Below are 27,344 nucleotides of genomic sequence, written 5' to 3'. Positions count from 1 at the left end.
CCCTTCCTCCACCAGTCCTTTCCTAAAGTCATATGTTCTCTGTAGTCCTCAGTACTGTCATTTCAGATAGTAACTTCTACCAGGTAAGGATTGCAGCAGAATTCATGGTCTCCTAGTGTATCCCATTCCAAAGTCTGAGAAAGGGAGAGGGAATCAAAGCGGCTTTCTGATCATAATCTCTCTGCCTGTTTCCTAGCTTTGCAAATCCATTAATCTTTCTTAACAAGAACAAATTTCCTAAGTTATGAGTATAGCATTATATTCCTTTTGTCCGTTTTAAAATGTCATGTCAGCACATACAAGCGCCTGAGATATATATATATACATATAAAATACTGAATCAAAAACTCAGAATATTTCCCAAAGTGGGTGGGGATTTAATTGAACCATCATCCTGGGGCCGGATGGAAAGTTATCGAGATCAAACTTCAGTTTGTATGGTAACGGGATCTTTGTTACATAAGAGCTGAGTTGTTCAAGTGGTGCTGTGTAGCTGCTATGATCCAGAGCATGTGACCAGGCTTTATTCAGCAAACGGTTCACATTCCTTTGAACTGCTGCATTATAGAAAGGAGCTGCTGATTGCGCTGATAAACGCTTTGCTGTTCGTCTCTCAGTCTTTCCTGGTCATTGAGAATCTCTTCCTGCGACAAAACAAGAAAACCGGGTTTTAGATTATTTTTTTCAGCCACGGGAATGAACTGCAAGATAGGACATCTTCCTTTAGACCTACCCCAAAATGCTGTAATTTGAGCATGTGTTTTACAACCTATCCATGTTTCTTGCAAAAAACACATAACAGGTTGTTGTTGTTGTTTTTAAAAAAGACAAGTCTCTGGGTCGTAGTTAACACTGTGTAACACTTGCTTATGCAGCAAGACTTCCTGTTACTCTCCCCTCCCCATCATCCAAATCTGCTCCACAAGGTCTCTGGGCGCAGATTTTGAGAGGCGCATGATTGGCAGCAGGGAAGAGAAGAGAGAAGTTATGTTGGGCAACAGGAAGCCTGCTGTACAAGCAGAACAGCGCAGTTGGATACAACCCTCTGTCTCAGGGGGCCATGAAGACATTAGCTGCTTAGAACACAGCGAGGTCATCCCACCGTTCTCCTGTGCTTCAAGTTGCATTGGTACATTGCAGTACATGCCGGAGGGGGGGCAATGTTCAGGGATGCTAGGACTTGTAGTCCCGTGACATCTGGGGAATCACAGATTCCCAATTCATGCTTTGGAGGATTAAGTGGAGTTGAAAGAATCCAAAAAGAATTAAAACACTTGACGGCAAAATCCAACTCCAGAGTGGACCAAATGAGGTTCTGTTGGTTTCTCAATGGGCCAACTCATAGAGAGTTTATTCATTACTGAGTTGCTAGTTGTACCTTGGAAGTTGAACGGAATCGGTTGGAAGCCCGTTCAACTTCCCAAATGTTCAGAAACCAAAGCGCAGCTACTGGTTGGAATCGGAATACAATCGGAAGCTGCGGAAGCCCTGTCAGACGCTTGGGTTCCAAAGAACATTCGCAAACCGGAACACTCATTTCCGGTGTTGCGGTGTTCGGTAGCCAAAACGTCTGAGTACCAAGGTACGACTGTATTTGAAGCTCAACAGTTCACTCTCCTTCCCAGGCTGAGAGAAAAATGGCGAAAACAGGATATTTATTGGGAGTTGGACAGTATGATTTTTGCAGCTGCTGCTAAGGTTGCAAAACAATGGGGCACAGGACGGAGCAATGGAGAACTTCTGAAACAACAGTGGGTTACTAGGTCCGCCCAAGGCATGATGGAGAACAGCAACAACCGGGAAACGGTTGACATAATATTTTACAACGACAGGAAGAAACATGGTGGACAGAATAATTGCCACGCACAGGAAGAACAAGGATATAGTTTGAATGCTTCACCTGTAGATTTATAAATTATTTAATGTGTCAATATGAATAGAAGTCGTTAGTATTGCAGTTGTTGTATAAGGGAGTGTAGTTGAAATTAAAAATATTTTTGAATGCAGAAATGAAGTTAAGACTCAAACTATCAAATCTAGCACGTGGAAGGCCAACTAAATTGTATAATTTGGCATCTGAAGGATTGGTATTAGTAACTGTATTATTATTTGGCATTGTTATAATGAGGCTATTACTGGATTTTTGTAACTGAAAACTAATAAAAATTATTATAAAAAACCCAAACTCATAGAGACCTTAGATAACCCAACTGGCTTATGCTTTACCTAAACTAACGTTTTCAGCTCAGGTTCAAGTGGGCTTTCAATGGAGCAGTTGTTTTAAGCTGCAATCTGATACCCACAAGAATATGCCCAGCTGAATTCAACAGAGCTTCTGAGTAGATGCATAGACAGAGCTGTGAGTCTGCCATCAGAGGCACCAACCGCGATTCAATTCAACATCACAAAGACATGTGATGTGCAGAGAGGCACCCTGAATCCAGATGATCTTGCAGAGGTGCACCTTGTTTGCAGTGCTGGTGTACCGCAGCATGGGTTACATGAGTTAATAATAATAAGATTATAATAATTTATTATTTATACCCCACCCATCTGACTAGGTTTCCCTGGCCACTCTGGGCAGCTTCCAGCAAAATATTAAAATACAATAATTCATCAAATGTTAAAAGCTTGCCTAAACAGGGCTGCCTTCAGATGTCTTCTAAAAGTCGGATAGTTGTTTATTTCCTTGACATCTGGTGGGAGGATGTTCCACAGGGCGGGCGCCACTACCAAGAAGGTGCCTTGTTCCCTGTAACCTCACTTCTTGCAGTGAGGGAACCATCAGAAGGCCCTCAGTGCTGGACATCAGTGACTGGGCTGGACAATGGGGGTGGAGATGCTCTTTCAGGTCTACTGGACCAAGGCCGTTTAGGGCTTTAAAGGTCATCACCAACACTTTGAATTGTGCCCAGAAACATTAAAGTGTGGAGACAATCCTTCTTGGGAGGCGATGGTTAGAATGCATGGCTTCTTAAGTTCTTCCAACCTTGAGTCTATAGTTTCCTCTACATGGAAATGTCAGAAAGGCAGACACGTGGAAAAATGGTCCTCTGCAAAGCATCAGTCTGAAGAGATTCTCTCTGAGAGCAAGTGCAGCACTGGCTGATGTGGATGCCTTTGTTGGGAATTCCATTCCACCCTGGCTGCAGGTATGTGGGATTATAACATGTTACATGTCTGTTTACATTCCAGCACAGATTGCTGGAGTCCCGTGAGCGGAACATCCGCTCTGTATTGCTTTTGTTTTTCTCTCTCTCTGAGAAGAACAACAAGGAGAGAGGCCATGTATTTCTTGCTAAAATGTCGAGGTTTTGAGAAAGAAAAAGAGATTACAGTGACATAAGATTAAGTTGAAGAAAAGATTAGCAAGACATATATTTGATAAAATTATTTAGAAGTTGCTGAAATAATTTTGGACATTGGGATGCACGAAGGGGAGGTATGGGGGAGTCCGAGAAGTGAGGGATATGAAAAAAAGGTTATGAAATTATACATGTTTGTATGTCTTTTTATTTGTTTGTATTGTTTAAATTTTTTTGTAAAACCAATAAAAAATTATTAAAAAAGAGAGGCCATGTATTTCTTTGTCCTGATTTACCGTATTTTTTGCACCATAACACTCACTTTTTTCCTCCTAGAAAGTAAGGGGAAATGTCTGTGCATGTTATGGAGCGAATGCCTACGGATGGCGGGGGGATCTGCTGCAGTCGTGAGCAGAAGATCCATGGTTCCCCTTCCTTCCCTCCTCCATGGCTCGCTTTGAAACAGCAAAGCGGGAGAAGAGCCGCTGAGTGGGGAGGAGAGAGGGACAGAGAGCCTGCTTGCTTTAAAGGAGCAAAGCAGGAGAGGAGAGGAGCCTTATCCTCTTATACCCCTCTTCTGCAATATTAGCAGCATCCTTCTCCACCCACCCCATGCGTGCTCCTTGTCCCTTGAGTGCTTTTCCTTCTCTCCCCACTTAAAACGTGGTTACAAAGCACGGATCCACATGGATCCTCAGGATTTTTGCACTGGGTCACCCCAAATTCACCATCAGATCACATAGCATGTCCACGGCTACAGCTTGCACCAAAAAAATCACACACCCGCTGTTGCCTGGGGCCGCAGTGGTGCAAAAACGTGGTTACAAAGCATGGATCCACATGGATCCTCAGGATTTTTGCATTGGGCTACCCCAAACTCACCGTCAGATCACATGTCTGTGGCCACAGCATGAACCACAAAAATCATACATCCACTGTTTCGTTTAGAATAATTTTTTTCTTGTTTTCCTCCTCTAAAAACTATGTGCGTGTTATGGTCGGGTGCGTGTTATAGAGTGAAAAATACGGTATGTATAATAAATGCGTAGTTTAGTATAGTATCCACGCCTCGAGCCTGGACTGTTGTGCGTTTACTCTGCTGAGTAATGTGTGCTCTTGCATGCACAGCAGCATGAGTCATGGATGCCTGTCGGAGGAGGATGACTGATGGATCTCCGCAACAGCAAGACTGAGAAGGGAGACGCTCCAGCTGGGGCCAGGTCAGCTAGTTTTCCATCCCACAGATCCGACAGCCTTTCCCCCACTGATTGGGCACATGCCCACACCATTTTGTGACCCCATCTCTTCTTCTGCTCTTTTGGCAGCCATTTTCTTCTATGTCATGTCCCCACAACGGTCATTTTGGGACTGGTTCCCATGGTACTTTCTCAAAAACTCCAACTGTACTAGGAAAAGATAAAAAAGGACTGTGGAGAGGACTGTTGTTAGGCTATGGCTCAGTATTGCAAAAAAAAAGTGCTGAAATTGATCTAATTTCGGTTATTTATGCCATAGTTACCACAGTCCTGGAGGGAGAATTATAGCAGTTCTGTTGTTTTTACCATTTCTCAAGATGCCTGGAACATACCGTACTTGGATGTGCTCTCAACAAAGACAAAGGAATGATTCCGACTTAGATTGGTAGCTGCGCACCCTGATCTGTATGACTTCAGGATAACTTATTTCCAAATAAGTGAGCAAAGAGTTCTCTTAAACATTTCAAGATACATATGGATTTTAAGAAAGATTTAAAATGACATAAAAAGTAAAGCTGCTTTAGTAACAGGCCCATATCTTTCTGAAGAGCAGAATTATGTGCTTGGTTTAAAGTGATCCACAAAAATGATCTGAAAAGCATATTTCAGAACCTTCAAGTGTCCCTATTTTCCAGGGACGTTCCTGATTTAGAGAAGCCATCCCAATTTCTGATTTGATCCCAGAATGTCCCACTTTTCCTTAGGATATTCCTATTTTCATTGGAAAAATGTTGGGAGGATATGGCGTCTGAAGGCAATCCAGTATAGGGAAGTTTTTAAAAATGTTCAATGTTGTATTATATTTTTATATATGTTGGAAGCTGCCCACAGTGGCTGGGGCAACCCAGTAAGATATGCGGGATATAAATAGTAAAATTATCATTGCGGAATGGGAATGTTCCTATTTTCATTGGAGAAATGTTGGAGGGTATGATATTTTACATGCACAAAGCAAAAAAATAAATAAATCACTTGTTTCATTTACTGTTTTGTTTAAATAATATAAACAGTAGACAGAGCAAGAGCTATGGTTTTGTTTTAAAAACCGAACCCTCAGCACAGGAATTCTCTAAAATCAGTGATGAATATAGGTCTGAATGGGAATAAACTATGTTTATGGCCCCACCAAGATGGTATCCCTGAAACATTGACAGTAGAAAAGTCTGTGCACACACTCACACACCAAGGAACTGCAGGCTATAGCAAATTACACTCTCCGAAAACAATTTAATGCTGTGAGTCAGAACAAGCAATATGTGAGTCATCTCCGCATTTCTGTTTGGGTCACTTCCTTGTGTAAAGGCAAAGGGAAATGAGGCCCATCCGTTAAACTGTACTATTTCTACTTCTGCAGTCAAAGAGAGCTTGCTGCTGATCTTTTAATCTTGGAATACTGTCTTTGTGAAAAACATACGGTAACTTTTGGTCCTTTCACCAGGCACACGGCAAGTGAGCTAACTCCATATAAGGGCAAACTTGCATCGGAAACTTGCAGTGTGGCCAAGACTGGAAATTTAGTACCATGAGAAAACACCCAGATAGCATAAGAACATAAGAAGAGCATGTTGGATCAGGCCAATGGCCCATCTAGTCCAGAATCCTGCTCTCACACTGGCCAACCAAAAGCCTGTGGAAAACCAGTGAACAGGAACTGAGCAACCCTGAGCTCTGTGGGGGGATAAGGTTTCTCCTGACAACTCCCATCACCATTGACAGTTCCCAAGATTACATTGGGGAACATTTTTTCCCCCCATTTTCTGTTGCGTGAAATTTTTCAACTGTTCTTACGGTGTATGTTCTTTCAATGCTGATTTCAAATCTGAAATCGATTTTCGTGTACATGCTACAGTTATCTTTCAATTTTCGATTTTTGCTGATATGTCATATTTACAATGGGGATAAGTGAACACTGACACGTTGATCTACCCTACCCACAAGGTACCGTAATTATTGTTTTGCAAACTTAATTTTTCTTTATTTTTATAGTTTTGTGACCTAAATATTTGTATTTTTCAGACCAGACCATGGCTTCTTCAAGTTGACAAAAATGTGTAAACAAGCCTGATGCCTTTTGTTATGCTATTTTTGTCTGGTCAATACGAAGGGTATCGGCAAGAAAAACCGACATTCTGTCGCCTATCCCAGTATTCCTTCAGCAATTAGACCTATGCCGCACTCTGAGGAACTCCCAATTCCAGTTGCAAGTGTCAATGCAACAAATTTTTTGTTTCCCAGTGTTATTTGAGGGAAGCCATGCTTGTTAAAGTGCTACAAGACTGCCTTAAATATAAGGCATGAAACAGATTAACTAACAAGTTTTAGGGCTGGCAGAACTAAAGATGGACCCCCTCAATGCTGGAAGTACAGTTCTTGCAAAGCGTGTTCTCCCTCATGGAGAGCACAGGTTGCGGTTGGGGCTGACAAGACACCTCACTGTTGCTGGGCAAAAGAGTTTGGCCATCCTTTAAGCAGGGGCGGGCTGTTACTGGGGAGATTTATATGTTGCCATTTATTGATTGACAGCCCTATTTGTTAAATACAATGCACGCAGTAACGAACTTCCTCTTTTCCCTGTGTGCTTCGGATCACCTGCCCTCCCTTCCCTAATTTTAGGCTGTTTGCTTGACCTTGCTATGCCTGTCATGGGGTCGTCTGCTTTGGGGCAGGGGCCCGGTAGGAATTTTGTCCATTTGGCTGATTAGTGTGTGCCGCTTGTTTTTTTGCCTACTGTGTAGCAAATCATCACAACTTGTAAGGTTTGCGGTTAGGCATTGGTCTGGGAATTGGTTGGTGGAGGGGTATGGATTCGGCTGTGCCTGCCCCTCCAAAATGCTGCTGCTGCTGCAAGGGTTTTCCGTTAAAGGAACCCAGGGGCTCCCCATGCCAGTGGCGTAGCGTGGGTTGTCAGCACCCGGGGCAAGGCAAGTAATTTGCGCCCCCTAACCCGTGGATTTGCGCCCCCTAACCCTAACCCCAGATGTTGCGCCCGGTGCGGTCCGCCCCCCTGCACCCCCCACGCTACGCCACAGCCCCATGCTTTTGTCCAAACCCCCCCTGGCAAGGGGCTAGGGCCACGCAAGCCCCTGGGAGCATTCTGGGAGAGGTGAGGCTTGATTCCCAGTCCCGTCTCTCTCCCCAGGTGCTGACTTCGGGGGGGGGGGTGCGAATGTCAGAGCTGCCCCCGTGCGGGGTCAGTTAGTGCTACCAATGCCTAAGCAACCACTCACATTGCTGTAATTTGAATAAAGTTGTGGCCAAAATTATGCCAAAAACCTTAAACAAAAATTGTCAATTGTGTTTTTCTTTGGGGGGGGGTGTCTTGAGGACCTCGGCGCGCAACAGCAGTGTGCAGTTCTAAGTAAATGTTCCGCGAATAGCATGGAAAGCAAGCCTTAGGGACAGGGCATTAGGAGAAGCCCTAACTTGTAATATTTACCCTCAATTTGCAGAGCTCTTTTCTTTCTTTGTCATTCTCTTCGGCTCTGGCTTGGAGCCACGCTTCATTCTGAGCTTTGTGCTTCTCCAGCATCTCTTGGAGCTCCTGGTTTGGTTTTTTTTGCAAATAAAATAAAATCCACACTCGTAAAGGTTTTAAGTGTTTTTCAGTCACACATTTAAAGTTATAGGATGAGATCCAACATAACAGTGGAAGAGCTGGCACAGCTCCACAAGCTATTTTCATTGCACAGCCAGGAGTGAAAGCAGAAGTAGCAGAACAGGACCAAAAAGTATCTGATAAATCAGGGTGGCCCGACTTTCAGTATGAAGTGGGCCGCAAGAGAACTTTGACACAGAACCCACACACTGAATTAAATTCCCATAATTTAAAGTTACAGGTAGGTAGCCGTGTTGGTCTGCCGTAGTCGGGGGAAATTTTTTCCCCTTCCAATAGCACCTTAGAGACCAACCACTGTATTTTTCACTCTATAAGACGCACCAGACCACAAGACGCACCTAGTTTTTGAAGGAGGAAAACAAGAAAAAAAAATTCTGAATCTCAGAAGCCAGAACAGCAAGAGGGATCGCTGCGCAGCGAAAGCAGCAATCCCTCTTGGTGTTCTGGCTTCTGGGATAGCTGCGCAGCCTACATTTGCTCCATAAGACGCACACACATCCCCCCTTACTTTTTAGGAGGGAAAAAGTGAGTCTTATAGATCAAAAAATACGGTAAGTTTGTTACTGGTATGAGCTTCCGTGTGCATGCACACTTCTTCTAAGGTGCTACTGGAAGGAATAATTCAAAGTGTTTGCAATATATTCAATACTATTTAATATCGTTTTAGGTGCACAATTAATATGTATAATTAAATACACAATAGATGTAGTATATTTAATTTGAAACAAACGTAATACACAAACAGATGTGTGCGCTTTCATTAACAATGCATAACATTGGAAGATAACAAGGGGACAACAAAGATGGATTCTCCGTGCTTCAGTGGCAGCCATGAGACTCACTGATGAACTGGAAGAATAAAGATATGATCCCCTTTAATTCATGGATCGACAATATGATAACACTCACAACTTATGAACGGACTGCTTACAGACATAGATTTTGCTTGGATAAATATGACAGTATTTGGAATGAGTTTATACAAAATATAGTAGGCTGTTAATATTTATATACATATATATAATAATATCAAATCTATAAAAGAATTGAGATAATAATATCAAATCTATAAAAGAGTAGGGCATTTTTTATATATTCATATATTATTTTTTTCTCTACACACACATTTTTGTGCCTTTTTATTTTACTCTTCCTCTTTTTTCTTTGTATCACTTTGCAGTCAAACGTCGGCTCTCGAATGGCTCTGTTTTCGAACGTTTCGGCTCCTGAATGCCGAAAACCCGGAAGTAAATGCTCCGGTTTTCGGAACCCGAACGCCCAACACGGCTTCCACGTGAGTGCAAGAAGCTCTTGCAACCCATCGGAAGCTGCGCCTCGGTTGTCGAATGTTTTGGAAGCCAAACGGTCTTCCGGAATGGATTACGTTTGACCACCAAAGTTTGACTGTATTTCTTTATACAGTGGTACCTTGGGTTAAGTACTTAATTCGTTCCGGAGGTCTGTTCTTAACCTGAAACTGTTCCTAACGTGAGGTACCACTTTAGCTAATGGGGCCTCCCACTGCTGCCACATCACCGCCACATGATTTCTGTTCTCATCCTGAAGCAAAGTTCTTAACCTGAGGTACTATTTCTGGGTTAGCAGAGTCTGTAACCTGAAGCGTATGTAACCTGAGGTACCACTGTAACTGAAAAAAATTCATCAAAATATCAATACCACAAAAAGGCACAAAAATATATACTCATGCTTCATGTTTGATGCTTTCTCTTGAATGCCTAGCTTGTAGCCCACAGATGACCCACAGGTTGGACTGCCCTGTGATAGATTAACACTGGGCCTTGCCAATGGGGTCTCCACCCATCGGATTCAACTCTTGCGCTATGTTAAGAAAAGTGTTGCCCCTGCTGGGGAGGGAAAGTTGTTCTAATGTTCTAACCAGATCTCAGTGACGAAAATCCCCCACCCTCAGCAAGAAAATCCCCCACCCTCCACTAAACCCTAAATTATATGCCTGAAATGAAGGGAGTTTGGGATAACAGTGAGTGGGTTTCTTTGCAGGGGGGCTGTGAGCGCCAATTCAGTTCTGATACTAGGATATATTTATGGATTCAGAATTCTTTAATTCTCAATGGAAATCTTTTTCCACCCAGATTGGTGGATCTTGGGGTTGGAGTTTAAAAATTTCCCACAAACCAAAAGTCCACCCATCCCTGGCCTAGAATTCTTCCAACCATTTTAAATATTATCTTTCCGTAGGTGACAACAACAAAAACCGAGCAAGCGGACAGTATTTCAAAACGATCTAGCAACAGAAGTGTCACTGCATCAAACCAAGCGACAAGGTCCCATTAAATCACAATTAAGGTAAAAGGTAAAGGATGCCTGGATGGTTAAGTCCAGTCAAAGGCAACTCTGGGGTTGTGGCGCTCATCTCACTTTCAGGCTGAGGGAGCTGGCGTTTGCCCACAGACAGCTTTCCGAGTCGTGGCCAGCATGACTAAACCGTTTGTGGCACAACGGGACACCATGACGAGTGCCAGAACACCTGGAAATGCTGTTTTCCTTCCCACTACAGTGGTACCTATTTATCTACTTGCACTGGTGTGCTTTCGAACCTGCTAGGTCGGCAGGAGCTGGGACAGAGCAATGGGAGCTCACTCCGTCGTGGGGATTCAACCCGCCGACCTTCCAATCGGCACGCCCAAGAGACTCTGTGGTTTAGACCACAGCGCCACCCGCTCCCACAAATCACAATTAGCGGGACTCAACCCTCAAACATCTCTCCAGAGCAGGTCATGTGTTGATGGTTGCTAACCATGTTCTCCATGTCAAATGTACCCCATTAAGCAATACCAGCCATCCTAAAAGTTTACTATGGTCATCACTGGATTTCCTCTTGCTTCAACCTGTTTTGACCATTTAGAAGAAGAAGAGAAGAGTTTGGATTTGATATCCTGCCTTTCACTCCCCTTCAGGAGTCTCAAAGCGGCTAACATTCTCCTTTCCCTTCCTCCCCCACAACAAACACTCTGTGAGGTGAGTGGGGCTGAGAGACTTCACAGAAGTGTGACTGGCCCAAGGTCACCCAGCAGCTGCATGTGGAGGAGCAGGGAAGCGAACCCGGTTCACCAGATTACGAGTCTACCGCTCTTAACCACTACACCACACTGGCTCTCATCAGTGTACCAAACAATTGTCACACGTGAAAGCTACCTAAGAAGATGTAGGAATGTTAGGCCCAGAATTTCATGGAGGAGCAGAAACTTACCTTCTGTTGATTTTTAAAATGTTTGTTGAACTGCTCTTTTTCACGTTGAAAAGTCAGTGTTTCCTGGACCAGTTCAGCTTTTGCACTGAAAAGATGATCATAGGAGAAAATAAAAGGTTTAAATGTTTGGATTCAAGAAGCCACAATGATCATGAAGATGGAGGAGCAGGAAAGAGCCTCCTTGAAGACAGGGATCATTCTTCCTACCATACGGATGTTGAGATAAAAACAGTGGTAGTCTCTACATCTTCCTTTGAAGATGAGTCTTGATGGTTGATAGAGCTTGAAGAAACCCTAGACAAGTGAATCCTGGTCCCCCCCCCAATTTTAATTATAAACAAGGTGGGAAAAGAGAGAATCTCTGTGACTGATTCAGGCCTGTGCCGGGTCAACACAGAACTTTTTGTTTAATTAGGGATGAAATATCTTAATGCTTTAAATATTTTTGAGAACCTTTCCATTTTACAAGTTTCCTGCTCAGGGTTAAGAATTACCTATGCTTCTGTTTGGTTAAACTGGGAAGCAGTAGTTCATGGGAAAGCACCCCAATTCCAATAATAATAATAATAATAATAATAATAATAATAATAATAATAATAATAATAATAATATATTTATACCCCGCCCATCTAGCTGGGTTTCGCCAGCCACTCTGGGTGGTTTCCAACAAAATATTAAAATACAGTAATGCATCAAACATTAAAAGCTTCCCTAAACAGGGCTGCCTTCAGATGTCTTCTAAAAGTCTGGTAGTTGTTGTTCTCTTTGACATCTGGTGGGAGGGCGTTCCACAGGGCAGGTGCTACAGAAGCTAGGATGAAAGGGCAGGGATCTAAAAATATGAACTGGACACGTCAAGGTCAAGGCAGGTGAGCAATCACTTTGCCTGTTGACTGGTAATTACTCAAATGTGTGCTTTTATGTTAAACTCAAAGGTAGAAATCCATAGATCACTTTTAAGTAAATCATAGTTAAATGTTACGCTAATATAGGTCCAGAAGATTTAATTTCAGGGCACGGGGGAGTAGAAAGCTGAGTTTCATTCATCTGTGAATTATTTTAGTGAGGTTGGCACCACCTGTTTGCTAAAAAGAAATATTGTGTTTCTCTCAGACAACTCCTCCCACCCCCCATTTAGAGACAGAAGCTTTTGGTCTGGGCAATTAGTTTGAGAAAAGTGTGTCAGGGAGTAAAGACTCTTTCAGAGAGAGACAAATGCTTGCAATGTTCTTTTTTTCTGGCTTGGGTGGGAAGTATGATGTAGTTTTGACAAGATTCAGGGACAGAATAAAAGGAAGGGGAACGAAGAAGACCTAGAATCTTGGTATAAGTCCTTAATTAAGAGAGGACTAATTTTTAATGTGGGGACGCGGGTGGCACTGTGGGTTAAACCACAGAGCCTAGGACTTGCCAATAAGAAGGTCGGCGGTTCGAATCCCCGCCATGGGGTGAGCTCCCGTTGCTCGGTCCCTGCTCCTGCCAACCTAGCAGTTCGAAAGCACGTCAAGTGCAAGTAGATAAATAGATACCGTTTCAGGGGGAAGGTAAACGGCGTTTCTGTGCGCTGCTCTGGTTTGCCAGAAGCGGCTTAGTCATGCTGGCCACATGATCCGGAAGCTGTACGCCGGCTCCTTTGGCCAGTAAAGCGAGATGCGTGCCGCAACCCCAGAGTCGGCCACGACTGGACCTAATGGTCAGGGGTCCCTTTACCTTTACTTTAATTTTTAACGAGGAGTAAAGTTATTCTGGTGTAACCAGAATGTAGCCTATGAGTTGAAATGAGATGGGTTTTATATTAGGGAAGTTTATAAAGAAGTGGAACTTAGTTTGGCTGGGGGCTGACGTTTTCCTCTCCTGGTTTTTTTCATACAACTTTTCAGCTTGCCTAGGTTTTCTTCCATGGATATTTTTATCCCTCCTCCAACTGCGCCTTCCGGGGTGGCATGCCGGCTTGGTGTTTTGGAGAGCTGGAAAGTGGCTCTGCACTTTCTGCATTTCCTTTGGCAAGCCTGTCTGTTTGCTAAGAGGAGACTTTGGGCTGGAAACCAGGGAGCTATTTCCACCAGCACCCCTGCTGTGTATCAAATCCCATTTGTATGTCACTGTAGACTTCAGCGAAACCTGATGTGTTTCCAAGTTAACCACGGTTTGTCCACACGGGGAGGCACAAAGGGGGCATGGATGTCTTCATGTGCTTACATTTTCTCTCTCCCCCAGTTTATTTTATTTTTTATTTTAACAAACAAACAAATGCACAACCCAACCCCCATTTAAATTTTCAAATTGGATCTAATCTGGAGGTTTTTCAGGGGACAGATCAAAATGCAGTATTTTTCAAGAAACCACAGGAACACATGTGGATTGTGGCTAAAGTCTGAGTATACAGCTTCACAAGCCAGCAGTAGGAGCACGCTAGATGCAGGGGAAAGCAGAATGTGCACTCCTTCCAGGATAGGCCTCTCAAGCTGCGTACATAAAAGTAAAGGGACCCGTGACCATTAGGTCCAGTCAGTGGTGTAGCGTGGGTTGTCAGCACCTGGGGCAAGGCAAGTAATTGGGTTGTCAGCACCCGGTAGGGGCAGAGAGCTGCGAGTGCGAGCGCGCCTCCCCCCAGATGTTGCGCCCGGAGCGGCCGGCCCCCCTGCACCCCCACGCTACGCCACTGGGTCCAGTCATGGCCGACTCTGGGGTTGCGGCGCTCATCTCGCTTTACTGGCCAAGGGAGCCGGCGTACAGCTTCCGGGTCATGTGGCTAGCATGACTAAGCCGCTTCTGGCAAACCAGAGCAGCGCACAGAAATGCCGTTTACCTTCCCTCCAGAGCGGTACCTATTTATCTACTTGTACTTTGGCATGCTTTCAAACTGCTAGGTTGGCAGGAGCAGGGACCGAGCAACAGGAGCTAACTCCGTCGTGGGGATTCGAACCGCTGACCTTCTGATCAGCAAGTCCTAGGCTCTGTGGTTTAATCCACAGCGCCACCAGCATCAAGCTGTGTACATACTAGAGTGCAAATTTTATTATGTGCGCTTTTGTCCAAACCTGAGATGAACTCAGTTTTGGACAAAACCTGTGTTTTAAGAATTCTAAGGTCCCAAATATAAAATAATGTACAAGGCAAACACATACATAAGTATATAAACCACGTGTCTGAAATAATACAGGAGAGGAATCCTGAACCCATTTTGAGTCTCCCAAACCTTTTTGACTCTCCCAAATTGACCTCAAATATTTCTCTGCAAGGAGGAAGGAAATGGTGAAAGCCTCTCCATTGTCTTTTGCTTACCTGTCTTAAGGGCGTATTTGTGTATGAATAGGGTGAGCATGTGACCTGGATTCAGGAACTAAAAGTATTTACCATCACAAAAGAATGGCCAGGCTGCCCAAGTAAAGCAATCAGTGATCATTAACAGATATCCTGGCAAACAGGATTTCTGCTGTAGACCGCTTCCTGTGATGTATTTCTTCTATAGGCTGCCCCCTTCTGTGATGTATGTATGATGTTTTGGGAAGTGGTCTTGAGCAATTTCAAAAGTCTATATGAGGCAATTTCAAATGTCTATATAAGGGCTTGTGGACCATTGTTCTGGGTCCCTCCTCCCTCCTGCATGTGGTGAGTGAGGACCACCCTGTTGCAACAGTTAATAAATATCAGGTTTACTAGCTGCTTCACTTCTCAATATTCTCTGGTTGGCCTCTGTTATTTTCTCCTACCAATAGGGAACCCACTTAAGGACTCTACACGGGCTCTTGGATACCCCATAAGGAAAAAGGAGTAGGGTTCCCCCCCCCTTATAACACCTGAGTTCTAAGCTGAACTCTTGTCAGTGTTTCCTGTCCACACTAGTGGGATGTATTGATGGGATCTGTTCACACTCTGTGTTGTCCCCTCTCCTCAGTTCCTCCTTACCCACTCTCTCTGAGATCTGGAAACCTGAGATCCACTGTGGGCATGTCCTCAGGTTTTTGCTGACCTATGCCAAGGCCAATCACTTTGTAAAATATTTAAGATACAAGCTTTCTGATATACCAAACTTGCACCAAATAGTGGGTTAAAAACTGGGGCAGGGGAATACATGTGTGTCGCGCCCGGTCCCACCAATGAAGAGCTCACCAATGTGTACAGGGTGTAGTGTGGTGATAGATCGCACCCTGCAAAATGACACCCCCACAAGGTTGGGTAACATGTGATTTTATATTGGGTTCTCCCCCTCCCCCACCTTACCACATTGGGAAAATCCAAATTAAATTTGCTGTGAGGTTTTCCCATGCCTTAAAGTAATGAGAACCATCATCCAGCATTTTCACAGCAAGAAACTTTCTATAACTTATTGTCAAACATATGCTGATTTCAATCATCTAAAGATATTGACCATTGTCTTTCACTGGAGACCAAACTTGGGTCTCCAGTTGTTTTTGGACTACAACTCCTATCATCCTGAGCTAGTAGGACCAGTGGCCAGGGATGATGGGAACTGTAGTCCAAAAACAGCTGAAGACCCAAGTTTGGGAAACTGTGCATTAGATGCAACAACATTTCCATTACGTGTAAAGAGAAAGAAGGCACATTCTACCACATGTGGTGGACATGCAAGATGACAAAAGCATATTGGGAAATGATTTATAATGCATTGAAAAAAATGTTTAAAATTACTTTTGTGAAAAAAACAGAAGCTTTTTTACTAGGAATTCTAGGCCCAGAAATACCAAAGGAGCTGAAAAGACTGTTTATGTATGCTACGACAGCTGCATGGATGTTATTTGCCAAAGATGGAAGGAAAACAAAGTACCCACAAGAGAAGAATGGCTAGTAAAGATGATGGACTATGCCAAAATGGCGAAAATAACCGGGAAGATTAGAGCTCAAGAAGATGATAAATTTAATAAAGAATGGGGGAAATTTATATGTTACTTAAAAGAACATTGTAAACAATTAAAAACATTGGCAGGATTATATAAAAAAACCACTTGCAATGTAAGGAGAACTATGGTGAGATTGGAGTATTAAGTAAATATGGAGAACCATAGACGATGCAGTTGGAAAAGAATAACGAGGGAAACCACTGAGGGGTGGAGGGAAGTCTGGGGATTTGTGATGATAATTGTTAAAGACAAAAATGAATAAAAAAATAAGAAAGAGAATGAAGGATCCAGAAGAAGAAGAAGAAGAAGAAGAAGAAGAAGAAGAAGAAGAAGAAGAAGAAGAAACAACCATTGATGCCAAACAATACCTACTTGCTGAGCTTCTGAAACTCGGAGTCCAGCAAAGTAAAGGCCTTTGTAATCATGTCCATTGCTTGGTTACGCACAGAATGTAAATCCTGCAGCTGAGGTGTCTGAGTGGAAAACCGTTAAGTATTAGTTAATATGAGCTACTATAAATAAGGATTAACACACACACACCCCGCCGCCTCTTTTCTAAAAATTAACTTCTCTACTATGAGAGACAGCAGGCTTTCGGTGTTAAGAGTCACATTTCTCCCCCCTCATAGCGCAGCCCCTTTTTTAGCACAATTATTTCCTCCTTGGTGGCAGTGAAAAGGGAGAGCTGAATATTGTTGTTACAATATTGATCCAGAATTAAAGTGGTCCATAATCTTGTTCTCTCATTCATCCTACTGTCAAACCCCCTCTGCAACAACGTATTAGGAGATCTTCCTCTGATTTTGTATTTGATTATCCTATCTTATGTTCCAGCACCTAAAGGGATTAGTGCAAATCCTCGGCATTTATTTAATTAATAAAGCTATTATTAATAAGTCGTAGCACAATGTAACCAAACCTATTCTTTTAAACACAGTGCCCTCCTGCTTAACAAGTCATTTCTCAACGTTCACTACTAATTAATTCATTTGCCAAGGAGTATGTTATGTAGACAAATATTTAATTGGTGGTTTAATTGCTAAGCAAATTAAGTACAGAGTAATTAATCTGCTAAGCAATGGTGATAATGGGGCAAGCCGGGAAATGTATATAAGTAAATGATTCAAGGATCGTTTAAATGGGTCCCTCCAGCAAATAGTTTATTTGAAATAGCATCTGAGCAATGCTTTTCAATTCACATCTGCAGGAGACAATATATGTAGATCATAGAGAGGCAAAGACTTTCTCTTGCAGTGCTGGAAGAAGTACAAAAAGGAGACCTGAAGTGTTTCTAAGGGCTCCCTTACACAACAAGAATGGCAAACACAGCTGCGCTAGAAAAAGGGTTCATTTATTTATATTTGTTAAATTTTAAGCCTGCTGTTTGCTACTCTGGGGCAGGCATGTGGGCAAAACTGCTCCAGTTGCACCAGTGCATGGGAATCAGTACTTACACAAGAGCAGCCTGCAGAATTTAGCAGCGGCAAAGCATCGCAAGGAATATATCAGCACCCCAATACGTGTGCATGAAATCAACTATGCCCTTGGATCCATTTGTTTAAAGTTTGCAAACATCACCCTTAATCAAAACTGACTGCAGGACAGTTTACAATAATATAATACTCCGGACTCAGCTATTCAAAAAACAGCACTCTGAATGTGTTATAAACATGCAACACCAGATGGCGCTGCAGAGTAAAGAAAAAGTATTTGTGATTTTACATAGCGTTTCCCCACCCTTTTGTCATAACAATTTAATTTCTGACTTATTTATAGTATTTTCTTCCTGTCCACCCTGAGTTAGATATGGGCTTTCAGCTGTATCATGCACCCCATGTTAACGTGGAAAGCTCACAGGAAAAAAAGACAATTCAATTTTTCAATTTTGAAAATCGAATTAAGTCTACAAGTCGATCTCTTGGCTACAGCACTAACCTAGCTTTCGAAAAATGCTTTGTTTCCCCCTCACACAGTACCCTGTGTGACAACTTGCCTGGTGAAGTTCTAGAGACCTTGAAAGCTTGCTGTGTTGCTGTAACATCTTGGTTGGTCTCAGCAGAACTGGGGTTCTGGAGGGGTTTTTCCCCCTTTAACAAAACTGCCACCTTTGCTTCTTTTTCAAGGGGCAGTTCCCACACTTCCAAATTTAGCATTTAATCCAAAGGGCGGGAAGCTGGGCTGTGGGTGTGTTGTGGGGGGGAAAAGCTATGTCTCTCCTTGCTGTTGCTGCCCAGTGTCAGGAATCAGCCACATCGCCAACAAATTACCATGTTGGGGCTCTGTGGGTCAGAGACAGACAGCCTGGGCTATTTTGGTCCGGAGGCAGAAATCCAAATGAGGTGGGGTAAAAATATAATCATCTTTCATGGTACCCCAAAATCTACTTTTTGAGGCAGGATATCTCTTGGTGCCCAATAGCACAGGTTGCCAAGGGGGTAAGGAAGTGATGCAGTAACCACGAGCCTGTGAAATATTACCTGTCTCAGTAGGGGAAATAGCAGACCCTCCAGGGACAGTCCCAGATTTACAGAAGCCATCCCGGTTTCTGATTTGAACCTGTAATGTCCTACTTTTCCTTAAAGGTAAAGGGACCCCTGACCATTAGGTCCAGTCGTGGCCGACTCTGGGGTTGCGGCGCTCATCTCGCTTTACTGGCCAAGGGAGCCGGCGTACAGCTTCCAGGTCATGTGGCCAGCATGACTAAGCCGCTTCTGGCGAACTAGAGCAGCACACGGAAACGGCGTTTACCTTCCCGCCGGAGCGGTGCCTATTTATCTACTTGCACTTTGACATGCTTTCAAACTGCTAGGTTGGCAGGAGCAGGGACCGAACAACGGGAGCTCACTCCGTCACGGGGATTTGAACCGCCGACCTTCTGATCGGCAAGCCCTAGGCTCACTGGTTTAGACCACAGCGCCACCCACTGACATCTTTATTTTCATCAGATAAACGTTGGCAGGTATGGAGTTATCCGACCCCTGAGCCATCTAAAGACAGCCCTGTATAAAGAAGTGGTTTTTGTTTTTTTTAATGTTCAATGTTTTATTTTCATATATGTTGGAAGCTGCCCAGAGTGGCTGGGGCAGGCCAGTCAGATGTGTGGGGTATAAATAATAAAATTATCATTGTGGAATGGGACGTCCCTGTTTTAAATGGAGAAATGTTGGAGGGTATGAAATAGTATTTTTTCCTTACTACTCTCTAGGAAAAACATTGCTTCTTTCTTTCTTTCTGATGGAATAAAACACTTCCAAAAACCAACCAAGCAGAAATCCTAGATACATATGTCAAATCCATCTGGCAGGAAGTCATTCTTTTTAAATTAACGTAAGGCTTACGGCACTAAAGGAAGAATGCTCAAGACATTCAGCACACTTTACCTTTGTCTTATTTTTCACCAATGCCCCTGTGAGGATGACCTATGGCACCAGAACCTGGTTCGTCTCAGTGGACTGGGGCCTGGCAAAAGCCATGGTATACCCAGCGATATATACATATTCCTCTTTTGCATTTTCTCCTGCTCTCCACTGAATACCCCATGACATGACAGAGATACCTTGGCTTTAAATGCAGGAGAACAGGTAGGCAACAACAGTGGCAAACCACCGGATGCACCCTTGAAACAGGTCCATACCTTCCAGGTGCCCCTATTTTCCAGGGACAGGCCCGGCTTCTGTTTTGATGCCAGAATACTCTGCTTTTCCTTTGGACGTCCCCAGTATTGGAGAAATATTGGAGGGTATGGAGTTAAGCAACCCTGGAGCCCAGGAGATAAGTAACTATATAACCTTTAGAAGACATCTGCCTTATCTGATGAAATAAATTCTTGGCCCAGTCTCTTGTTGATCAATATTTTCCTGTGTAGCCTTATCACACGTGTTTCCTGTAAACAAATTAAGTCCAAATGCTCCTTTTTCAACAAATAAAAGACTTTTCTCCTTTTCTTCGGGGAATTCAGTCCATGAATATTCCAACTTAGTAGTTGCAGAGACATGTTGTATTTAAATTATTTTCCTCCAACTGCTCCCAATAACTCCTCTTGTTCTGACGGTGGTATCACTTTCTGTGGTATGTCCAATCCCAAGCGTGTTAGTGCCTTGTCTACTGCTGCTCGTCGCAAGGCTCCTGGTTCTCCTTCCACTTGTTTTTGCAGGTCTTCTTCGTGGTAACCTTTAGAAGACATCTGAAGGCAGCCGTGTGTAGGGAAGTTTTTTAATGTTTAATGTTTTATGATGTTTTAATATGTGTTGGAGGCCACCCAGGGTGGCTGGGGCAACACAGTCAGATGGGCAGGGAATAATAATAATAATAATAATAATAATAATAATAATAATGATAATGATAATACGCCCCTATTTTCATTGAAGAAATGTTTTGGGGGTATACCGGTCTTGAAGAATTCTTATCTAGCCCTGTGGGCAAAGCGCTCCCCCTGGCTAGGAGTGATTTTTCTCCCAATTATAAATTTTATATGGCAAGGCTCAAGGGTTGTGTATCAAAAAGGTGTTCTGACAAGCTGAAGCCATGCTGCACAACTGCCTGGGGTGGCGACAGTGGCAGGGAAGAGGAGTCCTAAAGATACAATATGCCCCCTTACCATTTTCTGAGGAGAGTAAGGGAACACTCTCACTATGGGTCACCTTTGATTTGGATCTCACTAACAGCCCTCCCTCATATAATACAACGATGAGAGGGAAAAGCGCATTTAGGCAGTTGTGTGTTTGTTTTTGAAAGAATGTTTATTGGCCGTTTTTAGCTCCGCCGTGTCACTTTCACTCTGCCCTCGAAAAGACAGCTTTCATTTCATTTTAGGCCATGATGCTTTGCAGAAGGGGTTTGATGCCTCGGGTTCAGAGCGGAGAGCAAGAGCGAGAGACCTTGCAGGCCTAAGGCGCCCCACTCCTGAGTCTGATTAAGAGGCTTCCCCCCGACATTTTTATCCTTCTGCTGACAAGTAGTGGCTCAGTTGGAGCCAGAAAAAAGGTCTAACTTGGCAATCCCAGCCGATTTCTACAAATTTGTATGAACGTCCGCCATAGTTCCAATCCTCGCCATTTTCCTTCTCCTAGCATGGAATGTCTTAAATTGTTCTGCTTAAGAGTTATCAATGTGTCAGGACTATAATCAAATGCATCTACAATTGCAATTAGAGTGGTACCTCTGGTTAAGTACTTAATTCGTTCCGGAGGTCCGTTCTTAACCTGAAACTGTTCTTTCTCTGAAGCACCACTTTAGCTAATGGGGCCTCCTGCTGCTGCCGTGCCACCAGAGCACGGTTTCTGATCTCATCCTGAAGCAAAGTTCTTAACTGAGGTACTATTTCTGGGTTAGCGGAGTCTGTAACCTGAAGCGTATGTAACCCGAGGTACCGCTGTAGATGCCCATGTTGCCACACTTAAATTAGTCCTAAAACTGCACTGTTCTTTATATGCTTTTGATAACAACAATATTGATTTTATTATTTATACCCTGCCCATCTGGCTGGGCTGCCCCAGCCACTCTGGGCGGCTATAAAAACATAGTACAGTAGTATCTCGGTTTGCGAACTTAATCCATTCCAGAAGTCTGTTCTTATACCAAAATCGTTCTTAAACCAAGGCACGCTTTCCCTAATGAGGCCTCCTGCCGCCAGTGCCCTTCCACTGTTCAGATTCCATTCTTAGACTGAGGTAAAGTTCGCAAAGCGGGACACTACTTCCGGTTTTGTGGAGTTCGTAAATCAAATCGTTAGTAAACAGGGCTGTACTTAAACCGAGGTACCACTGTAAAAGATCAAACATTAAAAGCTTCCCTAAACAGGGCTGTCTTCAGATGTCTTATAAAAGTCAGATAGTTGTTTATCTCCTTGACATAATGATGGGAGGGCATTCCACAGGGCGGGTGCCACCACTGAGAAGGCCCTCTGCCTGGTTCCCTGTAGCTTCACTTCTCGCAGTGAGGGAACTGCCAGAAGGCCCTCGGAGCTGGACCTCAGTGTCCGGGCTGAATGATGTGGGTGGAGACACTCCTTTTATTCTTCAGTTTCAATAAATGAACTTTTCCTTTTCCAAAACTTGGTTTGTGTGCTTGTTCTTGGGTCAGACCTCACTCAAGGCACACTTAGAGCAGCGCCTTTTGCAGGGCCGTCTTTAGCAGATGCGGCGCTGGGGTGCAAATATCCATTCAGCGCCCCAAAATTAGCATGGATAGTGGGGTGTGTGTGAAGCTGTGCACTGCCAGCCATGGGTGTGTGTGTGTGTGCAACTCTCCCCCATGCCGCTGCAGGAGAGTGATTCCCGCAGAGGCTTGGGAGGGAAGCTGCGCACCCGCCCGCCACATGGTTGACAGGGCACAGCTGGCAGGTGTGCAGGGAAAGGGGAGGCTGCCGGCAAAGCCGCGCAGCTCCCCCACTTGTTGGGGCACCCCTGAAAGACCAGCGCCCTGGCGCAACGCACCACTAAGCCGTATGGGAAAGACGGCTCTGGCAAAAGATCTCGTTCTTCGCTGGGAGGTGGGTGAGTTGGCAGATACACACAAGGATCCCCTCGGATACTTGAAGCACACCTAAGGTGTAATGTCACAGGGTTAAACATATCCTGTGAATCCACAGGGTCTCAGCTGCAAGGCAAAGTAGCCTCTCACATGTTCCTATGTCCAGCATGGAGAAATTGTAAAGATTTCTTGATCAGGCAAAATGGAAATAAGGCACTTACCAGAACAGGAGGCGGCGGAGAAACAGATCCACTTAGCAAAGGAGAATCTGTCAATTCGTATTTCACTTTGGGGATTTTGGTGGGAGTAAACCTGCACATTCAAACACGAGGGGGGTGGAGTTTAGATTGATTTTAGGATTATACTAATTTCACACGATCATAATGAGACAGAGAGAGGCAGAGAAGGTATTTCACCCGCTTTGCACATAAAATATGCACGTAATTGGAGATAAGGTTTTGGAAAGCTAATTGCTTAAGGGATTTAAAGCTGTTCCTGAACGTGTCTCTCATCTATATTGTTATGAATCTGTGGATACAAGACACCCTAAATTCCAGATTAAGCTAGTGTTAGAATTTAATTAAGGCTGGAGTGTTAAAAACTGGTTGTTAGACCTGTTTGTTAAGATATGTATTAGACACATACTATATAAACAAGATGCTATGAAAAAAATTAAGATTTTTCAGAGGTGAATATTCTTTTGAACTATATACCTATTTTATGGAAATTGATAACAGGTCAGCAAAATTGGATTTGACATGCCCTAATGGTGGCTAAGAGATGGATACTGATGAACTGGAAGACCAGAGATATGATTCCCCTTAATGAATGACTTGACAACGTGACAATAGTAGCAACATGTGAACAGACCGCTTACAAATGCAGACTTTCTTTGGATAAATATAAAGATAATTGGAATGACTTTATAAAGAATATAGTTACAGATAGGTAGCCGTGTTGGTCTGCCATAGTCAAAATAAAAAAATCCCTTCCAGTAGCACCTTAAAGACCAACTAAGTTAGTTCTTGGTATGAGCTTTCGTGTGCATGCACACTTCTTCAGATACACTGAAACAGAAGTTGCCAGATCCTTCTATATAGTGAGAAGGTGGGGAGGGGTATTACTCAGAAGGGTGGTGGGAATGGGAGATTGGCAGATAGCTGAGATGAGCCTGTTGACGACTCTTAACGACTGCAATAGGTCTTACAGGAAAAGGCAAGGGGTGAGAAGGTGAAAAATGGCTTAGTCATGTATAATGAGATAAGAATCCAATGTCTTTGTTCAAACCAGGTCTCTCCATGGTTTTAAGTTTGGTAATGAGTTGCAATTCAGCAGCTTCTCTTTCCAGTCTATTTCTGAAATTCCTTTGTAGTAAAACAGCTACTTTGAGATCTTGTATAGAATGTCCTGGGAGATTGAAGTGTTCTCCTACTGGTTTCTCTGTTTTGTGATTCTTGATGTCAGATTTATGTCCGTTTATTCTTTGGCGTAAGGTTTGGCCTGTTTGTCCAATATAGAGAGCTGAAGGACACTGTTGGCATTTGATGGCATACACAATGTTAGACGATGAGCAATTAAATAGTCCCGAGATGGTATGTGTGATGTTGTTGGGGCCAGTAATGGTGTTGTCCGGGTGTATGTGGCAGCAAAGTTGGCATCTGGGTTTATTGCAGGCTCTGGTGCCAGTGTCCGTGTTAAGTCTGCTTGTAGTATTATTGTGGGTTAGGAGTTGTTTAAGATTGGGTGGCTGTCTGTAGGCAATGAAAGGTCTTCCTCCCAGAGCTTGAGAAAGAGAACTGTCATTGTCCAGGAGAGGTTGTAGATCTCTGATGATGCGTTTGCTGTAGATCTCTTAGGTGACAGCCGCATCTGTTCCAATTCTACAGACAGAGACTCTCACCTAAGAGATCTACAGCAAACCTTTTTAGAACTAAAATACCCAGCAGATGAAGTTAGACAACAGATCAACAGAGCCAGACTGATACCCAGAGAGAACTTGCTGCAAGACAGACCCAAAAAAGAAAATAACAGAACACCTCTAGTCATCACATACAGCTCCAAAGTTAAAACAGTACAACGCATCATCAGAGATCTACAACCTCTCCTGGACAATGACAGTTCTCTTTCTCAAGAGAACTATATATATATATGTGTGTGTGTGTGTGTGTGTGTGTGTGTATATATATATATATTTGCTTTCGTAGATTTTCACGGGTACAGGAATGCAGGTTTTGGTGTCTTCGGGTGTCTTCCCGTGTAAGAGTCGGGGTGTCTGTGCGACGTTTCGACGAGGTCTCACTCGTCATCTTCAGGCTGGTGTTTTCGGCTTCTTGTTACTGGAACATATATGTGTACACACACACACACACACACACACAGTTATACGGGAGAGGTTTTCCTTACTATTTCCTTACATACAAACTACCATTATTACAAGAATAATTGGTGTTTCCGGCCCCTTTCCCTCTGAGAATGTATAAGAGGAAAAGAAGAATGACAGACACAATACCTGCTGCTTACTCCCTGGATTCCCAGTTCTGAAAGAATCTCCTTCATAACTGAAAAGAGACAGAAACATCCATTGGCTAGGCACTAGGTTTCAGATAAAAGGAAATCAACAGCTTACCATTTGATCGTTAAGAAAAAACCGTGAGGTCTGTTTTGTCCAAGGCAACGTAATTACCATTATGCATATACAAGGGTTGCTTGGTAGCTTCTGCAGGTGATAAATGAGCCTAGCAAAAATGTTATGGCTTTCTTCCTCCAAGACTGAGGGTATGTTCACATCAGCAGCGTAACAGTTTATATCTTTCAATATTTATTTTTACAATATTATAGCCACCTTGGGTGCCTCGGAAGAAGGGCAGTATGGAAATACAATATATAAACAAGTCTAAAAGTAAAGACATTTTTTATGTTTGCTGACAAAATTTAGTCTGAGAGAGTGGCGTCTAAGCACTAATAACAGATACGTTGCCGAACATCCAGCTGTCAAAAACAACAGCTGTGCGTTTTAAATTCTACCCCCCTCTTTGTAACAACTGAACAGAACGTAATACGTTTCATGATATCGGAAATTTCACATTTACTTCTCCATCCCACGCGGCTGCCAAAGATGCGGAGTGTGGGAGGAGAAATGCAGAATGTTGTGATGTTCTGCTAAACGTAACAGAGATGGAGCCGGCCCAGGTATTAGGCAGAGTGAGGCAGGTCCACTCTGCCTCAGGTGGTGCCCCAGTCAGCTCGCTTGCTTGCCCTACTGGCAGCATTCGTGCTGATTTGGGGCAAGATCATGCTGAAATCATGTGAGATTTTGCAGAGCCCAAAACCAATGCGGATGTTGGTGGGGTGGGGTGAGCAGCCTAGATGGTGGTTGCCATGCGGCACTTCCCATTTTACCCAAAGTGGCGGAATGGGAGGTGCAAAGGTAAAAGGTAAAGGACTCCTGGACAGTTAAGTCCAGTCAAAGGTGACTAAGGGGTTGCTGCATTCATCTCACTTTCAGGGCGAGGGAGCCGGCGTTGTCCACAGACAGCTTTCCAAGTCATGTGGCCAGCAGGACTAAACAACTTCTGGTACAATGGGATAGCGTATGGAAACCAGAGTGCACGGAAACACCGTTTACCTTCCTGCCACAGTGGTACCTATTTATCTACTTGTACTGGTGTGCTTTCGAACTGCTAGGGTGGCAGGAGCTGGGACAGAGCAACTGAAGCTCACCCCGTTGTGCGGATTCGAACTGCTGACCTTCTGATGGGCAAGCCCAAGAGGCTCAGTGGTTTAGACCACAGCGCCACCCGTGTCCCAAATAAACAAGCACACAATCACTGACAGGTCCACCCACCATTGTGAGGTTCAAAGCAATAAAGATGATGTCTCCCCAGCTGTTGCAATTGGCTGTGAGTTTCTTGTGACGTCACAAAAGCACTTGACAACTGAGTGGATATACAGGCAGGCCAAGGGGAAAGCCTTTTTCTGTTTCCAGCAGGACACAGCTGGCAATGGAAGTGACATTCAGCACTGCCCAGGTTTCTTCCACTTGGAGGAGGCAAACTGGAACACCGTGATAGAAACCAGAGAGCACAGAAACGACATTTACCTTCCTGCCACTGCGGTCCTATTTATCTACCTGCACTGGCGTGCTTTTGAATTGCTAGGGTGGCAGGAACTGGGAAAGAATGATAAGAACTCACCCCGTTGCAGGGATTTGAACTGCTGACCTTCTGATCAGCAAGCCCAAGAGGCTCAGTGGTTTAGACTACAGCGCCACCCGCATCCCTGCACAGAGAACTACATATGCCCCTACAGCTTTGGCTGAAACAGCACATTTAGTATAAAGTCTACTTTAGTAGCCCTGTGCAGATATGCAGTAATCCAGGCACTAATTTCTTACTCTGTTTTATAGGGTGGAATAGTGATATTAATTCTTCAGGAACATATGAGTGTTCAATGGCTTTCAATAAAGCCACAAATTATCATTGCTTCTGCACAATGGCAAGGGTCAAGTCAATGTATAGTAATTCCATTATATCCGCAATGCTAACATTATGGTGTTCACTGTTTTAATTTACAGAGAGAGATCTAGGAGGATTTGTTTCTTGTTTT

The 27,344-nt window shown here is 43.7% G+C and overlaps 1 protein-coding gene across 3 annotated transcripts in view; it reads right to left on the bottom strand.

Annotated features, from left to right (window-relative positions):
• Nucleotides 1–354: 354 nt before the first annotated feature.
• The window catches only part of LOC309542698 (kelch domain-containing protein 3-like), a 66,960-nt gene continuing 39,970 nt past the window's right edge, over nucleotides 355–27,344 (bottom strand). For 2 of the 3 annotated variants that reach the window (XM_082241604.1, XM_082241605.1), the window contains exons 14-19: nucleotides 25,249–25,297; nucleotides 22,961–23,051; nucleotides 16,641–16,741; nucleotides 11,407–11,491; nucleotides 7,998–8,102; nucleotides 355–644 (exon numbers count right to left, since the gene is read on the bottom strand). In XM_082241604.1, the coding sequence (XP_082097730.1) occupies nucleotides 540–644; nucleotides 7,998–8,102; nucleotides 11,407–11,491; nucleotides 16,641–16,741; nucleotides 22,961–23,051; nucleotides 25,249–25,297 (536 nt within the window). In that variant the 3' untranslated portion in view covers nucleotides 355–539. The remainder of the gene's footprint in view (nucleotides 645–7,997; nucleotides 8,103–11,406; nucleotides 11,492–16,640; nucleotides 16,742–22,960; nucleotides 23,052–25,248; nucleotides 25,298–27,344) is intronic. The other variant, XM_082241606.1, reaches the window with a different exon arrangement.

Source organism: Podarcis vaucheri (assembly GCF_965113315.1).
Source record: "Podarcis vaucheri genome assembly, chromosome: 11".
In the NCBI taxonomy this organism is placed as follows: domain Eukaryota; kingdom Metazoa; phylum Chordata; class Lepidosauria; order Squamata; family Lacertidae; genus Podarcis; species Podarcis vaucheri.
This window is presented reverse-complemented; position numbering and strand designations above follow the sequence as displayed.